This window comes from Bombina bombina, chromosome 4 (assembly GCF_027579735.1).
Source record: "Bombina bombina isolate aBomBom1 chromosome 4, aBomBom1.pri, whole genome shotgun sequence".
NCBI classification, from domain to species: domain Eukaryota; kingdom Metazoa; phylum Chordata; class Amphibia; order Anura; family Bombinatoridae; genus Bombina; species Bombina bombina.
Window position 1 is genome coordinate 610,696,391 of NC_069502.1, and position 18,863 is coordinate 610,715,253.

The 18,863-nt window shown below is 41.1% G+C and overlaps 1 protein-coding gene across 1 annotated transcript in view; it reads right to left on the reverse strand.

The window, feature by feature from the left end:
- Positions 1-7,375: 7,375 nt before the first annotated feature.
- The window catches only part of SNX3 (sorting nexin 3), a 184,372-nt gene continuing 172,884 nt past the window's right edge, over positions 7,376-18,863 (reverse strand). The window contains exon 4 of the mRNA XM_053710608.1: positions 7,376-8,914. Within this exon, the coding sequence (XP_053566583.1) occupies positions 8,809-8,914 (106 nt within the window). The 3' untranslated portion in view covers positions 7,376-8,808. The remainder of the gene's footprint in view (positions 8,915-18,863) is intronic.

The following is an 18,863-nucleotide window of genomic DNA, read 5'->3' on the forward strand; positions in this document are numbered from 1 at the left end:
ACCTTCGCACAAAAATGACACAATAAATAACAGCATTTTGTGACCTCGCAAGCCTAATTTTGCCCGCAAAATTTTAGGAAAAACAGTCAATTTGAAAAAAAGGACTATACCCCAGGTAAGAGAAATAACTTCCTAAAACATGCTTACCAAACTGAAACTGACAGTCTGCAAAAGGAAATGTACATAGACCTGACTCATGGCAAATATAAGTAAAAACAGAATTTATGTTTACCTGATAAATTACTTTCTCCAACGGTGTGTCCGGTCCACGGCGTCATCCTTACTTGTGGGATATTCTCCTCCCCAACAGGAAATGGCAAAGAGCCCAGCAAAGCTGGTCACATGATCCCTCCTAGGCTCCGCCTACCCCAGTCATTCGACCGACGTTAAGGAGGAATATTTGCATAGGAGAAACCATATGGTACCGTGGTGACTGTAGTTAAAGAAAATAAATTATCAGACCTGATTAAAAAAACCAGGGCGGGCCGTGGACCGGACACACCGTTGGAGAAAGTAATTTATCAGGTAAACATAAATTCTGTTTTCTCCAACATAGGTGTGTCCGGTCCACGGCGCCATCCTTACTTGTGGGAACCAATACCAAAGCTTTAGGACACGGATGAAGGGAGGGAGCAAATCAGGTCACCTAAATGGAAGGCACCACGGCTTGCAAAACCTTTCTCCCAAAAATAGCCTCAGAAGAAGCAAAAGTATCAAACTTGTAAAATTTGGTAAAAGTGTGCAGTGAAGACCAAGTCGCTGCCCTACATATCTGATCAACAGAAGCCTCGTTCTTGAAGGCCCATGTGGAAGCCACAGCCCTAGTGGAATGAGCTGTGATTCTTTCGGGAGGCTGCCGTCCGGCAGTCTCGTAAGCCAATCTGATGATGCTTTTAATCCAAAAAGAGAGAGAGGTAGAAGTTGCTTTTTGACCTCTCCTTTTACCAGAATAAACAACAAACAAGGAAGATGTTTGTCTAAAATCCTTTGTAGCATCTAAATAGAATTTTAGAGCGCGAACAACATCCAAATTGTGCAACAAACGTTCCTTCTTTGAAACTGGTTTCGGACACAGAGAAGGTACGATAATCTCCTGGTTAATGTTTTTGTTAGAAACAACTTTTGGAAGAAAACCAGGTTTAGTACGTAAAACCACCTTATCTGCATGGAACACCAGATAAGGAGGAGAACACTGCAGAGCAGATAATTCTGAAACTCTTCTAGCAGAAGAAATTGCAACTAAAAACAAAACTTTCCAAGATAATAACTTAATATCAACGGAATGTAAGGGTTCAAACGGAACCCCCTGAAGAACTGAAAGAACTAAATTGAGACTCCAAGGAGGAGTCAAAGGTTTGTAAACAGGCTTAATTCTAACCAGAGCCTGAACAAAGGCTTGAACATCTGGCACAGCTGCCAGCTTTTTGTGAAGTAACACAGACAAGGCAGAAATCTGTCCCTTCAGGGAACTTGCAGATAATCCTTTTTCCAATCCTTCTTGAAGGAAGGATAGAATCTTAGGAATCTTAACCTTGTCCCAAGGGAATCCTTTAGATTCACACCAACAGATATATTTATTCCAAATTTTGTGGTAAATCTTTCTAGTTACAGGCTTTCTGGCCTGAACAAGAGTATCGATAACAGAATCTGAGAACCCTCGCTTCGATAAGATCAAGCGTTCAATCTCCAAGCAGTCAGCTGGAGTGAAACCAGGTTCGGATGTTCGAACGGACCCTGAACAAGAAGGTCTCGTCTCAAAGGTAGCTTCCAAGGTGGAGCCGATGACATATTCACCAGATCTGCATACCAAGTCCTGCGTGGCCACGCAGGAGCTATCAAGATCACCGACGCCCTCTCCTGATTGATCCTGGCTACCAGCCTGGGGATGAGAGGGAACGGCGGGAACACATAAGCTAGTTTGAAGGTCCAAGGTGCTACTAGTGCATCCACTAGAGCCGCCTTGGGATCCCTGGATCTGGACCCGTAGCAAGGAACTTTGAAGTTCTGACGAGAGGCCATCAGATCCATGTCTGGAATGCCCCACAGCTGAGTGACTTGGGCAAAGATTTCCGGATGGAGTTCCCACTCCCCCGGATGCAATGTCTGACGACTCAGAAAATCCGCTTCCCAATTTTCCACTCCTGGGATGTGGATAGCGGACAGGTGGCAGGAGTGAGACTCCGCCCATAGAATGATTTTGGTCACTTCTTCCATCGCTAGGGAACTCCTTGTTCCCCCCTGATGGTTGATGTACGCAACAGTTGTCATGTTGTCTGATTGAAACCGTATGAACTTGGCCCTCGCTAGCTGAGGCCAAGCCTTGAGAGCATTGAATATCGCTCTCAGTTCCAGAATGTTTATCGGTAGAAGAGATTCTTCCCGAGACCAAAGACCCTGAGCTGTCAGGGATCCCCAGACCGCGCCCCAGCCCATCAGACTGGCGTCGGTCGTGACAATGACCCACTCTGGTCTGCGGAATGTCATCCCTTGTGACAGGTTGTCCAGGGACAGCCACCAACGGAGTGAGTCTCTGGTCCTCTGATTTACTTGTATCTTCGGAGACAAGTCTGTATAATCCCCATTCCACTGACTGAGCATGCACAGTTGTAATGGTCTTAGATGAATGCGCGCAAAAGGAACTATGTCCATAGCCGCTACCATCAACCCGATCACTTCCATGCACTGAGCTATGGAAGGAAGAGGAACGGAATGAAGTATCCGACAAGAGTCTAGAAGCTTTGTTTTTCTGGCCTCTGTCAGAAATATCCTCATTTCTAAGGAGTCTATTATTGTTCCCAAGAAGGGAACCCTTGTTGACGGAGATAGAGAACTCTTTTCCACGTTCACTTTCCATCCGTGAGATCTGAGAAAGGCCAGGACGATGTCCGTGTGAGCCTTTGCTTGAGGAAGGGACGACGCTTGAATCAGAATGTCGTCCAAGTAAGGTACTACAGCAATGCCCCTTGGTCTTAGCACAGCTAGAAGGGACCCTAGTACCTTTGTGAAAATCCTTGGAGCAGTGGCTAATCCGAAAGGAAGCGCCACGAACTGGTAATGCTTGTCCAGGAATGCGAACCTTAGGAACCGATGATGTTCCTTGTGGATAGGAATATGTAGATACGCATCCTTTAAATCCACCGTGGTCATGAATTGACCTTCCTGGATGGAAGGAAGAATAGTTCGAATGGTTTCCATCTTGAACGATGGAACCTTGAGAAACTTGTTTAAGATCTTGAGATCTAAGATTGGTCTGAACGTTCCCTCTTTTTTGGGAACTATGAACAGATTGGAGTAGAACCCCATCCCTTGTTCTCTTAATGGAACAGGATGAATCACTCCCATTTTTAACAGGTCTTCTACACAATGTAAGAATGCCTGTCTTTTTATGTGGTCTGAAGACAACTGAGACCTGTGGAACCTCCCCCTTGGGGGAAGTCCCTTGAATTCCAGAAGATAACCTTGGGAGACTATTTCTAGCGCCCAAGGATCCAGAACATCTCTTGCCCAAGCCTGAGCGAAGAGAGAGAGTCTGCCCCCCACCAGATCCGGTCCCGGATCGGGGGCCAACATTTCATGCAGTCTTGGTAGCAGTGGCAGGTTTCTTGGCCTGCTTTCCCTTGTTCCAGCCTTGCATTGGTCTCCAAGCTGGCTTGGCTTGAGAAGTATTACCCTCTTGCTTAGAGGACGTAGCACCTCGGGCTGGTCCGTTTCTACGAAAGGGACGAAAATTAGGTTTATTTTTTGCCTTGAAAGGCCGATCCTGAGGAAGGGCGTGGCCCTTACCCCCAGTGATATCAGAGATAATCTCTTTGAAAGCACAACTATCCTCTATGGGTATAGTGGTGCGTTTGTTTAAAGTGGAAACCGCTCCCTCGACCTTGGGGACTGTCTGCCATAAGTCCTTTCTGGGGTCGACCAAAGGAAACAATTTTTTAAATATGGGGGGAGGGACGAAAGGAATACCGGGCCTTTCCCATTCTTTATTAACAATGTCCGCCACCCGCTTGGGTATAGGAAAAGCTTCTGGGAGCCCCGGCACCTCTAGGAACTTGTCCATTTTACATAGTTTCTCTGGGATGACCAACTTGTCACAATCATCCAGAGTGGATAATACCTCCTTAAGCAGAATGCGGAGATGTTCCAACTTAAATTTAAATGCAATCACATCAGGTTCAGCCTGTTGAGAAATGTTCCCTGAATCAGTAATTTCTCCCTCAGACAAAACCTCCCTGGCCCCATCAGACTGGGTTAGGGGCCCTACAGAGATATTAGTATCAGCGTTGCCATGCTCTTCAGTATCTAAAACAGAGCAGCCGCGCTTACGCTGACAAGTGTTCATTTGGGCTAAAATGTTTTTGACAGAATTATCCATTACAGCCGTTAATTGTTGCATAGTAAGGAGTATTGGCGCGCTAGATGTACTAGGGGCCTCCTGAGTGGGCAAGACTCGTGTAGACGAAGGAGGGAATGATGCAGTACCATGCTTACTCCCCTCACTTGAGGAATCATCTTGGGCATCATTGTCATTATCACATAAATCACATTTATTTAAATGAATAGGAATTCTGGCTTCCCCACATTCAGAACACAGTCTATCTGGTAGTTCAGACATGTTAAACAGGCATAAACTTGATAACAAAGTACAAAAACGTTTGAAAATAAAACCGTTACTGTCACTTTAAATTTTAAACTGAACACACTTTATTACTGCAATTGCGAAAAAACATGAAGGAATTGTGCAAAATTCACCAAATTTTCACCACAGTGTCTTAAAGCCTTAAAAGTATTGCACACCAAATTTGGAAGCTTTAACCCTTAAAATAACGGAACCGGAGCCGTTTTAAACTTTAACCCCTTTACAGTCCCTGGTATCTGCTTTGCTGAGACCCAACCAAGCCCAAAGGGGAATACGATACCAAATGACGCCTTCAGAAAGTCTTTTCTAAGTATCAGAGCTCCTCACACATGCGACTGCATGCCATGCCTCTCAAAAACAAGTGCGCCACACCGGCGCGAAAATGAGGCTCTGCTTATGCTTTGGGAAAGCCCGTAAGGAATAAGGTGTCTAATACAGTGCCTGCCGATATTCTTATATCAAAATACCCAGATAAAATGATTCCTCAAGGCTAAATATGTGTTAATAATGAATCGATTTAGCCCAGAAAAGTCTACAGTCTTAATAAGCCCTTGTGAAGCCCTTATTTATGATCGTAATAAACATGGCTTACCGGATCCCATAGGGAAAATGACAGCTTCCAGCATTACATCGTCTTGTTAGAATGTGTCATACCTCAAGCAGCAAGAGACTGCATACTGTTCCCCCAACTGAAGTTAATAGCTCTCAACAGTCCTGTGTGGAACAGCCATGGATTTTAGTTACGGTTGCTAAAATCATTTTCCTCATACAAACAGAAATCTTCATCTCTTTTCTGTTTCTGAGTAAATAGTACATACCAGCACTATTTCAAAATAACAAACTCTTGATTGAATAATAAAAACTACAGTTAAACACTAAAAAACTCTAAGCCATCTCCGTGGAGATGTTGCCTGTACAACGGCAAAGAGAATGACTGGGGTAGGCGGAGCCTAGGAGGGATCATGTGACCAGCTTTGCTGGGCTCTTTGCCATTTCCTGTTGGGGAGGAGAATATCCCACAAGTAAGGATGACGCCGTGGACCGGACACACCTATGTTGGAGAAATACATATATTTAAAACTTTATATTAATACATAAAGCGCCAAACCATAGCTTAGAGTGTCTTAAATAATGATACATACTTACTGAAAGACACCCATCTACATATAGCAGATAGCCAAACCAGTACTGAAAAAGTATCAGCAGAGGTAATGGTATATAAGAGTATATTGTTGATCTGAAAAGGGAGGTAGGAGATGAATCCCTACGACCGATAACAGAGAACCCTTGAAAAGATTTCCCGTGAGGGAAACCATAAAATCAATAGGCGATACTCTCTTCACATCCCTCTGACTAACACTGTAGCTTCAAAATGCTGAGAAGCGCTTATCATAGAAGAAAAATCAAGCACAAACTTACTTCACCACCTCCATAGGGAGGCAAAGTTTGTAAAACTGAATTGTGGGTGTGGTGAGGGGTATATTTATAGGCATTTTGAGGTTTGGGAAACTTTGCCATAAGTCACTAGCTCATGGACTCTTGCCAATTACATGAAAGAAATTCAGATGTCGAATCACACATTTTAGATGTCTAATTTAAACTATTTAGCAAATTAATAATTTATGCATACATTTTAGCTAGATATTGCTGTTTAAAGTATTCAACAGTTCCAAAAAAAGTGATAAAGGCAAACCAGTCAGCTGATACTATCTAAGTTTAAAGTGATGGTAAATTCACCTAACTAATTTTGCATATTTTTAAAGTACTTTTAATTGAAAGCATATCAATGTGCTTATTTATGTCCCAAACACAATAAATCTTTGGAAGACCGCCTTTTTATTCGTCTCTGTTACCTGCTTTAATGCTGCCTCTGTCTCACAATTTCTTATACTTCTGTTTGACAGGCAACTGTTGCAGCCAATAGTAGCTGCACCATACACCCTATATAAGACACTGCCAGCACGCTCTCATGCGACTCAGCCGTGAAGTAGAACTGCGCAAGTGAAGTCCCCTACGCTATTTGCTCAGATTAAACAGTGAATCTGCTTTACCGTAGCACACAGTTCTACTTCATGGCTGAGTCAGCTTCAAGTTACCAGCACGGTAGGGTGCTGGCAGTAGCTTACATAGGGCATATGGTGCAGTTCCTATTGACTGCAACAGCTGCCTGTTAAACAGAAGTATAAGAAATTGTGAGACAGAGGCAGCATTGAAGCCGATAACGGAGCCAAATAAAAAGGGGGTCTTACAAAAGATTTATTGTGTTCGGGACATAAATAAGCACATTAATATGCTTATAATTAAAAGTACTTTCAAAATATGCAAAATTACTTAGGTGAATTAACCATCAATTTAAGTAGTACAGTTTAATCACCTTTTAAATTGTTACATAGTGGACATTAAAATATGGGAAATGAGAGTATACAATTTTTTAGGCCTGTGCATTCTGAGGTTTCGGATGCCTCCAAATGCAGAAGGCAGCGGCCACTTGCGGCGTTCGGCTCTTTTCGGAGCCAGATTTCTGCTTGTGAAAGTGCAACACACTAGGATCTGGATTTGCACAGATCTTAGTGTGTTGTACTTTCACAAGAAGGAATCCAGCCCCCGAAAAGTTGAACACCGTGAGTGGGCATCTTAATCCACACTCTAAGGCATCCAAAACCTCTGAACGCACAGGCCTAATTTTTTATAAAATACAGCTGTTCCTTATTTTGAGATGTCATAAATGTTTCTAAGAAATACAACAGTCTTTAACAATTTTATTTCAAAAATGTAATTTTACACAAAATTGTATAAATGTATTTTACGTTCATAATTTCCCCATAGTGTTTAGTATAAAGTCTCTCTGCAAGCTTTAAAGATGGCTGATCTGTGAACCAGTCTTCCTTATACATTCATAGTGTTGGAGAGATGTCCTGTGTCAGCACAACCACAAGAAGCAATGTGCAAGAGAAAATATATTCAGTGAAAGGTTACAGGTGGCTTAACATCTATATTAAGATATTTTGCAAGACAGAGTTCAAATGTAATGTGCTTATTATATCATTAACGTGTTATATAAGTGCCCTGCATTCCAAAAAACGGTTAAATGGATATTTAAGTAATTTTTAGATATGCATAACACATATCAGCAAATAAGCACCAGTTTGCAAAATATCTACATAAATATGCATTTTTCAAAAACATTTAAAGCTTTAATTTTCTTATCATAATATGCATTGCTTTACAGTCCAGGGACAAACCCATTAAAAAAAAAAACCTTGAATATGTTTATTGTATCTTATTTTACATAGCCAATTAGGGATAGATATACTAAGCTCCTGCACTGATTAACCAAAGAGTACAACAATGTAAACTCAGGCTTCTGCGTTATGCAGAATACATTTTAACCTCACTGAGAAGAGTTAAATTCAGAAAACGCAGGGAATAAAAAAAATAATACGATACAAATTTGTTTTACTATGCATAATTCATTTTGAGTTTAATGTCCCCTTAACTGTTGAAAAGGACATATAAAAAAAAAATTAGAGTGACAATCACAGTAGTGAAGGAAATGATAAGAGACTAACAGTCCACAATATAAAAATCCTTAGCTCGATGGTCAAATTGGTTACATGGAAAGGTTGTGTCCATTACACTTTAAGAGAGCACATTTGTAGAACACAAAATAAAGAACCAATAATTAATTTAAAAGTATTGCTGGAATTCTAATGCAAGGAAGGCTCTAACAAGAGACCAGTATGTATTTCCATATCTAAGTGCAACATCATAGCTGTTAAGGTTTAATATGCCACAAAAATGTCTGGCTTGTTGAAAGCACTTAATCTGTACACAATTATTAGACTTTAGATGCTCGTATCAACGTCATCAGAATGCTTTATACATATATTGTAGCAAAATAACATTATTATTGTGAAAGAACATATGGCAAACTTTGAAGCCAGGGGAATGTATTGCTGGCTAGTTAAGTCAAAATCAGGTATTTTTTTAATTTTATTTTAGAAACCAGTTAAGTAAAACAAATGGAAGCAGACAATATTAAAAATATATGTAAAGATATATAATAGATGTTGTTAGTATGTTAGATTTATTACAGCAGATTGCTAACATGCCGGGGATATGCATATTAAAACAATGTTTTAGTCAGAGTATTTCAGTTCATTTCCAGGTAGTTAAGCATGTCTTATTTTGGACGGTGTGTAGTTTTTGTCTATTACTTCATCTTGTAAAAACATGTGAAGGCATCGTTCATTCTGTGCCAACGGATGGCCAGCAACTCTAGAAGTAAAAAAAAATAAAAAAATTAAATGGATTACCATAAGACATGTTTATATCAAATAATTGATATTAACTTAGACATAAAAATGTACTTGTACACAAAAGGAGTAAAGACCTTTCCAAGCACAACACAGACTTTAAAATGTATCTATTTTGCATAAGTCTACATACAGATTTAATCTGGTCTGGTAAGTGTGGCTATGACTGAAGAGCATGGCTTTGGATAATTTATGAATTGCAATTTGACTCGCATTTCAAAAATAATAATGCGCATCACATGTTTTTTGCCATCATACAAATACATAATGCACTAAGAGATGAAAAGTTTCATATAAAACCTGCACCTATTCATAAAATATTCTAAAGCAGCAGGAGTATCAAATAAACAAAACACATTTGTACCAGAAAAGATAATACTACAATCTGCAATCAGAGCAAATGATTATTTCAACATCGTAAGCTGCATTGTTCAAGTAATGGGGCATACCTAGAAATACAGTATACCGTACAACTGTACTTTTTCCATGCTATCATTTTCAGAGGCAATCTGCATACATTATCTGTGTAAAACAAATAGAAGGTCAACAATAAGAAGGGCTTGTTTTAACTCATTTAGTGATTCAAGTATTCCGCACATCTGAATATGGTGTAGCACTCTTCTGAATAGAAAGGTTATATTTTCATTTTAACTTCTCTGTACTGCTTTAAAAACACATGAAAGAAAAAAATAAAATAAAAGATTATTTTGCATGTTTGATGGAATAGAGTTCTGAGAATTTCATTATGTAGAGGGAAGTAGAGGTATATTACATATTTAATTAAAACCAATTTTAATAAAAAAAACAAATTATGCTTACCTGATAATTTAATTTCCATCTGTACGAGTAGAGTCCACAGCTTTATTTATTACTTGTGGGAAATACAGAACCTGGCCACCAGGATGAGGCAGACACCCCAGCCAAAGGCTTAAATACCTTCCCCATTCCCCTCATCCCCCAGTCATTCTGCCGAGGGAACAAAGAACAGTAGGAGAAATATCAGGGTATAAATGGTGCCAGAAGAAAATAAAAGAAATTTAGGTCCGCCCAACGGAGAACCAGGCGGGAGCCGTGGACTTTCCTCGTACAGATGGAAATGAAATTATCAAGTAAGCATAATTTATGTTTTCCATCTTAATACGAGGAGAGTCCACGGCTTCATTCATTACTTGTGGGAAACAAATACCCAAGCTCTAGAGGACACTGAATGAAAACGGGAGGGTACAAAAGGAGGCAGACCCTATTCTGAGGGCACCACAGCCTGCAAAACCTCTCTCCTAAAAGCTGTTTCAGCTGAAGCAAAAACGTAAAATTTGTAAAACTTTAAAAAAGTATGTAAGGAGGACCAGGTAGCCGTCTTACAAATCTGCTCCATAGAGGCCTCATTCTTGGAGGCCCAAGAAGAAGCCACAGCTCTAATTAAGTGAGCCGTAATCCTCTGAGGTGGCTTATGTCTCGCTGTCTCATAAGCCAAGCGAATCATGCTCCTCAGCCAAAAAGATAGAAGTGGAAGAAGCCTTCTGCCCCTTATGCTTTCCCAAATAGACAACAAACAATGCTGAAGTCTGTCTGAAATCCCTCGTAGCCTGAAGATAGAATTTCAAAGCTCGAACCACATCCAAGTTATGAAGTAACCGTTACTTCGAAGAAGGGTTAGGACACAAGGAAGGAACTACAATCTCCTGATTAATGTTGCGATTAGACACAACCTTAGGGAGAAATCGCAACCCAGTACGAAGGACAGCCTTATCGGCATGAAAAACCAGGTAAGGAGGCTCACATTCCAAGGCCGCCAACTCAGACTCTGCGTGCCAAATCAATAGCCAGAAAAAAGAACAGAATTTTAATGTCAAAAGAATGCATAGGCTCAAAACGGAGCCCTCTGCAAAACCCTGTCTAAACACAGGCCTGATCCTGGATAGAGTCTGCACAAAAGACTGTATATCAGGAAGCGCAGCGAGCTTCTTGTGTAACAACACAGATAGAGCTAAAATCTGTCCCTTTAAGGAACTTGCGCAAGTCCCTTCTCCAAACCGTCCAGGAGGAAGGAAAGGATCCTGGATTCCCTAACCTTATGCCAGGGATATCCACGAGTCTCACACCAGAGTAACTAGGTCCTCCACACCTCCGCAGCCACGACGGAGCAATCAGAATAGTTAATGCTTGCTCCTGCTTGATGCGGGCCACTACTCGAGGTAGAAGTGGTAACGGTGGAAATATGTAAACTTGGTTGAATCCTCAAGGCACTGCTAAGGCATCTATCAGTTTTGCCTAGGGATCCCTGGACCGCGACCCGTATCCGGGTACCTTGAAGTTGAGTCTAGACACCATGAGATCTATCTCCGGAGTCCCCCATCTGTTGCAAATCTCTGCAAACACTTTAGGGTGAAGAGACCATTTCCCAGGATGAAACGATTGTCTGCTGAGAAAATCCGCTTCCCAGTTGTCCACACCTATGATGTGGATCGCTGACAGCGAGCAGTTGTGGATCTCTGCCCATTCCAGAATCCGAGAGACTTCCCTCATGGCTAGGGTGCTTCTTGTCCCCCCCTTGATGGTTGATGTAAGCCACTGAGGTAATGTTGTCCGACTGGAATCTGATGAATTTGGACGAACCCCGAATGAGTTAAGCCATCAGAGCGTTGAAGATCGCTCAAAGTGTCAGGATGTTGATCGGAAGAAGCGACTCCTACCAATTCCACCTGCCTGTGCCTTCCTGGCACCCTAATAAGCTCCCCATCCTGAGAGGCTCGCATCCGTGGTTACAATCTCCCAGGATGGTCTCAGGAAGGATGTCCCGTGGGACAGCTGATCTGGACAGAGCCATCAAGAGAGGGATTCCCTCGACCGGTTGTCCAGAGAGATCTGTTCGGATAGATCCGAGTGATCGCTGTTCCATTGTCTCAGCATGCACAACTGAAAAGGTCTAAGATGGAACCTGGCGAATGGAATGACATCTATACTGGATACCATGAGCCCAATCGCCTCCATATACCGGTCCACCGATGGCCTTGAGGAGGTCTAAAGGGCAAGACAGCTGGAGGCAATTTTGCAATGTCTCTAGTCTGCCAGAAATATCTTCATGGATATGGAGTCTATTATCCTGCCAAGGGACTGCACTCTGGTGCTGGGAACCAGAGAACTCTTTCCTGAGTTTATCTTCCATCCATGAGATCGAAGAAGAAGAGCTCTCGAATGGTCCTCTGCCAGCCGGTAGGACAGAGCCTGGACCAGGATGTAGTCCAGATAAAGACTCAAGGATCCAGTACGTCTCTCATCCAAGCCTTCGCGAAAAGAGATAGTCTGCCCCCTACGAGATCCACAGACAGATCGGGGTCCGCTCCTTCATTCTGACTTAGTCTCGGCGGGCTTCTTGCTCTGCTTGGCTTTATTCCAAGACTGAGATGGCTTCCAAGATCCCTTGGACTGCTTGTGTTTCACGGCAGGCTGCTGCTGTTTTTGTGACTTGTCCGAAGAAAGGGACGAAAATTAGGACCCTTAAGTTTATTCTTCTTATCCTGCGGTAGAAAGGCACCCTTGCCCCCGTGACCATGGATATGATAGAGTCCAGGCCTGGACCAAAAAAAATAATTAAGTAAGAACTTACCTGATAAATTCATTTCATTCATATTGGCAAGAGTCCATGAGCTACTGACGTATGGGATATACAATACTACCAGGAGGGGAAAAGTTTCCCAAACCTCAAAATGCCTATAAATACACCCCTTGCCACACCCACAATTCAGTTTAATGAATAGCCAAGCAGTGGGGTGATAAAGAAAGGAGTAGAAAGCATCAACAAAAGAAATTTTGAAATAATTGTGCTTTATACAAAAAATCATAACCACCATAAAAAAGGGTGGGCCTCATGGACTCTTGCCAATATGAAAGAAATGAATTTATCAGGTAAATTCTTACATAAATTATGTTTTCTTTCATGTAATTGGCAAGAGTCCATGAGCTTGTGACGTATGGGATAGCAATACCCAAGATATGGATCTCCACTCAAGAGTCACTAGAGAGGGAGGGAATAAAATAAAAACAGCCATTTTCCGCTGAAAAAATTAATCCACAACCCAAAAAAATAAGTTTATTATCATAATTGAAAGAAAAAAACTTAAATCAAAAGCAGAAAAATCAAACGGCTGCCTGAAGAACTTTTCTACCAAAAACTGCTTCCGAAGAAGCAAATACATCAAAACAGTATGCATGCAAAGAGGACCAAGTTGCCGCTTTGCAAATCTGATCAACTGAAGCTTCATTCTTAAAAGCCCACGAAGTGGAGACTGATCTTGTAGAATGAGCTGCAATTTTCTGAGGCAGAGCCTGACCCGACTCCAAATAAGCTTGATGAATCAAAAGTTTCAACCAAGAAGCCAAGGAAATAGCAGAAGCCTTCTGACCTTTCCTAGGACCAGAAAATAAAACAAATAGACTGGAAGTCTTCCTGAAATCTTTAGTAGCTTCCACATAATATTTCAAAGCTCTTACCACATCCAAAGAATGTAAGGATCTTTCCAAAGAATTCTTAGGATTAGGACATAAGGAAGTGACAACAATTTCTCTATTAATGTTGTTACAATTCACAACCTTAGGTAAAAATTTAAAAGAAGTCCGCAAAACTGCCTTATCCTGATGAAAAATCAGAAAAGGAGATTCACAAGAAAGAGCAGATAGCTCAGAAACTCTTCTAGCAGAAGAGATGGCCAAAAGGAACAACACTTTCCAAGAAAGTAGTTTAATGTCCAAAGAATGCATAGGTTCAAATGGAGGAGCCTGTAGAGCCTTCAGAACCAAATTAAGACTCCAAAGAGGAGAAATTGATTTAATGACAGGCTTAATACGAACTAAAGCCTGTACAAAACAGTGTATATCAGGAAGTATAGCAATCCTTCTGTGAAATAAAACAGAAAGAGCGGAGATTTGTCCTTTCAAGGAACTTGCAGACAAACCCTTATCCAAACCATCCTGGAGAAACTGTAAAATTCTAGGAATTCTAAAAGAATGCCAGGAGAATTTATGAGAAGAAGACAATGAAATGTAAGTCTTCCAAGCTCTATAATAAATCTTTTTAGAGACAGATTTACGAGTTGTAACATAGTATTAATCACTGTGTCAGAGAAACCTCTATGACTTAGTACTAAGCGTTCAATCTCCATACCTTCAAATTTAATGATTTGAGATCCTTATGGAAAAGCGGACCTTGAGATAGTAGGTCTGGCCGTAACGGAAGTGGCCAAGGCGGGCAACTGGACATCCGAACCAGATGCGCATACCAAAACCTGTGTGGCCATGCTGGAGCCACCAGCAAGACAAATGATTGTTCCATGATGATTTTGGAGATCACTCTTGGAAGGAGAACTAGAGGCAGGAAAATGTAAGCAGGATGATAACACCAAGGAAGTGTCAGCGCATGCACTGCTTCCGCCTAAACATCCCTGGACCTGGACAGGTATCTGGGAAGTTTATTGTTCAGATGAGAGGCCATGAGATCTATCTCTGGAAGACCCCACATTTGAACAATCTAAGAAAATACATCTGGATGGAGAGACCACTCCCCTGGATGTAAAGTCTGGCGGCTGAGATAATCCGCCTCCCAATTGTCTACACCTGGGATATGCACCGCAGAGATTAGACAGGAGCTGGATTCCGCCCAAGCAAGTATCCGATATACTTCTTTCATAGCTTGGGGACTGTGAGTCCCACCCTGATGATTGACATAAGCCACTGTTGTGATATTGTCTGTCTGAAAACAAATGAACGGTTCTCTCTTTAACAGAGGCCAAAACTGAAGAGCTCTGAGAATTGCACGGAGTTCTAAAATATTTATTGGTAATTTCGCCTCTTGAGATTTCCAAACCCCTTGTGCTGTCAGAGATCCACAAACAGCTCCCCAACCTGAAAGACTCGCATCTGTTGTGATCACAGTCCAGGTTGGCTGAACAAAAGAAGCCCCTTGAACTAAACGATGGTGATCTATCCACCACGTCAGAGAGTTTCGTACATTGGGATTTAAGGATATTAATTGTGATATCTTTGTATAATCCTTGCACCATAGGTTCTGCATACAAAACTGTAGAGGTCTCATGTGAAAACGAGCAAAGGGGATCACGTCCGATGCTGCAGTCATGAGACCTAAAACTTCCATACACATAGCCACTGAAGGGTATGACTGAGACTGAAGGTGCCGGCAGGCTGCAACCAATTTTAAACGTCTCTTGTCTGTTAGAGACAGAGTCATGGACACAATCTATCTGGAAACCTAAAAAGGTGACCCTTGTCTGAGGAATCAAGAAACTTTTTGTTAAATTGATCCTCCAACCATGTTTCCGAAGAAACAACACTATTTGATTTGTGTGAGATTCTGCAGTACGTAAAGACTGAGCTAGTACCAAGATATCATCCAAATAAGGAAACACCGCAATACCCTGTTCTCTGATTAAAGAGAGTAGGACACCCACAACCTTGAAAAGATTCTTTGAGCTGTTGCTAGGCCAAATGGAAGAGCAACAAATTGGTAATGCTTGTTTAGAAAAGAGAATCTCAGAAACTGATAATGTTCTGGATGAATCGGAATATGAAGGTATGCATCCTGCAAGTCTATTGTGGACATATAATGTCCTCGCTGAACAAAAGGCAGAAGAGTCCTTATAGTCACCATCTTGAAAGTTGGTACTCTTACATAACGATTCAAAATTTTCAGATCCAGAACTGGTCTGAATAAATTTTCCTTTCTTGGGACAATGAATAGATTTGAATAAAACCCCAAACCTTGTTCCTGAAAAGGAACTGGCATGATTACCCCTGAAGACTTCAGGTCTGAAACATACTTCAGGAAAGCCTGAGCTTCTACTGGATTTACTGGGATACGCGAGAGAAAATGTTCTGAATACATTGATTTTGGACAGATTTTATCCAAATATCCTTGAAAAACCTTAATCTGCCCCCTATCAGCTGAGCTGGAATGAGGTCCGCACCTTCATGCGGACTTAGGGGCTGACTTTGGTTTCCTAAATGGCTTGGATTTATTCCAATTTGAGGAAGGCTTCCAATTGGAAGCAGATTCCTTGGGGGGAGGATTGAGTTTGTGTTCCTTATTCTGACAAAAGGAACGAAAACGGTTAGAAGCCTTAGATTTACCCTTAGGTTTTTTTATCCTGAGGCAGGAAAACACCCTTTCCCCCAGTGACAGTTGAAATAATAGAATCCAACTGAGAACCAAATAAATTATTACCTTGGAAAGAAAGAGATAGTAATCTAGATTTAGATGTCATATCAGCATTCCAAGATTTAAGCAACAAAGCTCTTCTAGCTAATATAGCTAAAGACATGGATCTAACATCAATTTTGATAATATCAAAAATGGCATTACAAATAAAATGATTAGCATATTGCAGTAAGCGAATAATGCTAGATAATTCAGAATCCAATTCCTATTGCCCTAAATTCTCCAACCAGAAAGTTGATGCAGCCGCAACATCAGCCAAAGAAATTGCAAGTCTGAGAAGATGACGTGAATATAAATAGGCCTTCCTTAGATAAGATTCAAGCTTCCTATCTAAAGGATCCTTAAAGGAAGTACTATCTTCCATAGGAATAGTGGTACATTTAGCAAGAGTAGAAATAGCCCCATCAACTTTGGGGATTTTTTCCCAAATCTCTATAGATTTTGCTGGTAAAGGATACAATTTTTTAAACCTTGAAGAAGGAATAAAAGAAGTACCTGGCTTATTCCATTCCTTAGAAATCATATCAGAAATAGCCTCAGGAATAGGAAAAACCCCTGGAGAAACCACAGGAGGTTTAAAAACAGCATTTAAACGTTTATTTAGACTGAACGTCAAGAGGACTGGTTACCTCAATATCCAAAGTAATTAACACTTCTTTTAATAAAGAACGCATATACTCTATTTAAATAAGTAGATTTGTCAGTGTCAATGTCTGAGGAAGGATCTTCTGTATCAGATAGATCCTCATCAGAAGAGGATAAATGATTATGTTGTTGGTCATTTGAAACTTCATCAACTAAATGAGAAGTTTTAAAAGACCTTTTACGTTTATTAGAAGGTGGAAATGTAGACAAAGCCTTCAGGATAGTATCAGCAACAAATTCTTTAAAATTTACAGGTATAACATGCACATTAGAAGTTGAAGGAACTGCAACTGGCAATGTACTATTACTGATGGATACACTAACTGCATGTAAAAGTTTATCATGACATCTATTACAAATGACATTCAGCAAAATAATTTCTACAATTTTACAACAAATGCACTTAGCTTTGGTAGAACCAATGTCAGGCAGCAATGTTCCAGCAGAAACTTCTGAGGCAGGATCAGATTGAGACATGTAAAAATGTAAGAGAAAAAACAACATATAAAGCAAAATTATCTATTTCCTTATATGACAGTTTCAGGAATGGGAAAAAATGCAAATAGCATAGCCCTCTGATAGAGAAAAGGGCAAGAGGCAAACATCAATGGAGTATTGAAATAATGAAAAAGTTTGTCGCCAAGTATGACGCACAATGTAACAAACTATTTTGGCGCCAAAAATAACCGGAAATGACGCAACCGTGTGAAAGGTCTCGGCGTCAAGTATGACGCCGGAAATGACCAAGTTGCGTCAGACTTATTTTTTCGCGCGGAAAATATTTTCGCGCCAAGAATGACGCAATAAAGTTTAGCATTTGACGCACCCGCTGGCCTAATACCACCCACAATTTTCAAGAAGTAGTCAATTGAAAACAGAATTTATGCTTACCTGATAAATTAATTTCTCCAACGGTGTGTCCGGTCCACAGCGTCATCCATTACTTGTGGGAATATTCTCCTCCCCAACAGGAAATGGCAAAGAGCACAGCAAAAGCTGTCCATATAGCCCCTCCTCAGGCTCCGCCCCCCAGTCAATCGACCGACGGTTAGGAGAAAAAAGGAGAAACTATAGGGTACCGTGGTGACTGTAGTGTATAGAGAAAGAAATTTTTCAAACCTGATTAAAAAACCAGGGCGGGCCGTGGACCGGACACACCGTTGGAGAAAGTAATTTATCAGGTAAGCATAAATTCTGTTTTCTCCAACATTGGTGTGTCCGGTCCACGGCGTCATCCATTACTTGTGGGAACCAATACCAAAGCTTTAGAACACGGATGAAGGGAGGGAGCAAATCACGTTACCTAAACAGAAGGCACCACGGCTTGCAAAGCCTTTCTCCCAAAAACAGCCTCTGAAGAAGCAAAAGTATCAAATTTGTAAAATTTGGCAAAAGTGTGCAGAGAAGACCAAGTCGCTGCCTTACATATCTGATCAACAGAAGCCTCGTTCTTGAAGGCCCATGTGGAAGCCACAGCTCTAGTGGAGTGAGCTGTGACTCGTTCAGGAGGCTGCCGTCCGACAGTCTCATAAGCCAATCGGATAATGCTTTTCAGCCAGAAAGAAAGAGGTAGCCGTAGCTTTTTGTCCTCTCCTCTTACCAGAGTAAACGACAAACAAAGATGAGGTTTGTCTAAAATCCTTAGTTACTTCTAAATAGAACTTTAAAGCACGAACTACATCTAAATTGTGTAACAAACGTTCCTTCTTTGAAACTGGATTCGGACACAGAGAAGGAACAACTATTTCCTGGTTAATATTCCTGTTGGAAACAACCTTCGGAAGAAAACCAGGCTTAGTACGCAAAACGACCTTATCTGAATGGAATACCAGATAGGGTGTATTACACTGCAAAGCAGATAATTCCGAAACTCTTCTTGCAGAAGAAATAGCAACCAAAAACAGAACTTTCCAAGATAGTAACTTGATATCTATGGAATGTAAGGGTTCAAACGGAACCCCTTGAAGAACTGAAAGAACTAAATTTAGACTCCAAGGAGGAGTCAAGGGTCTGTAAACAGGCTTGATTCTGACCAAAG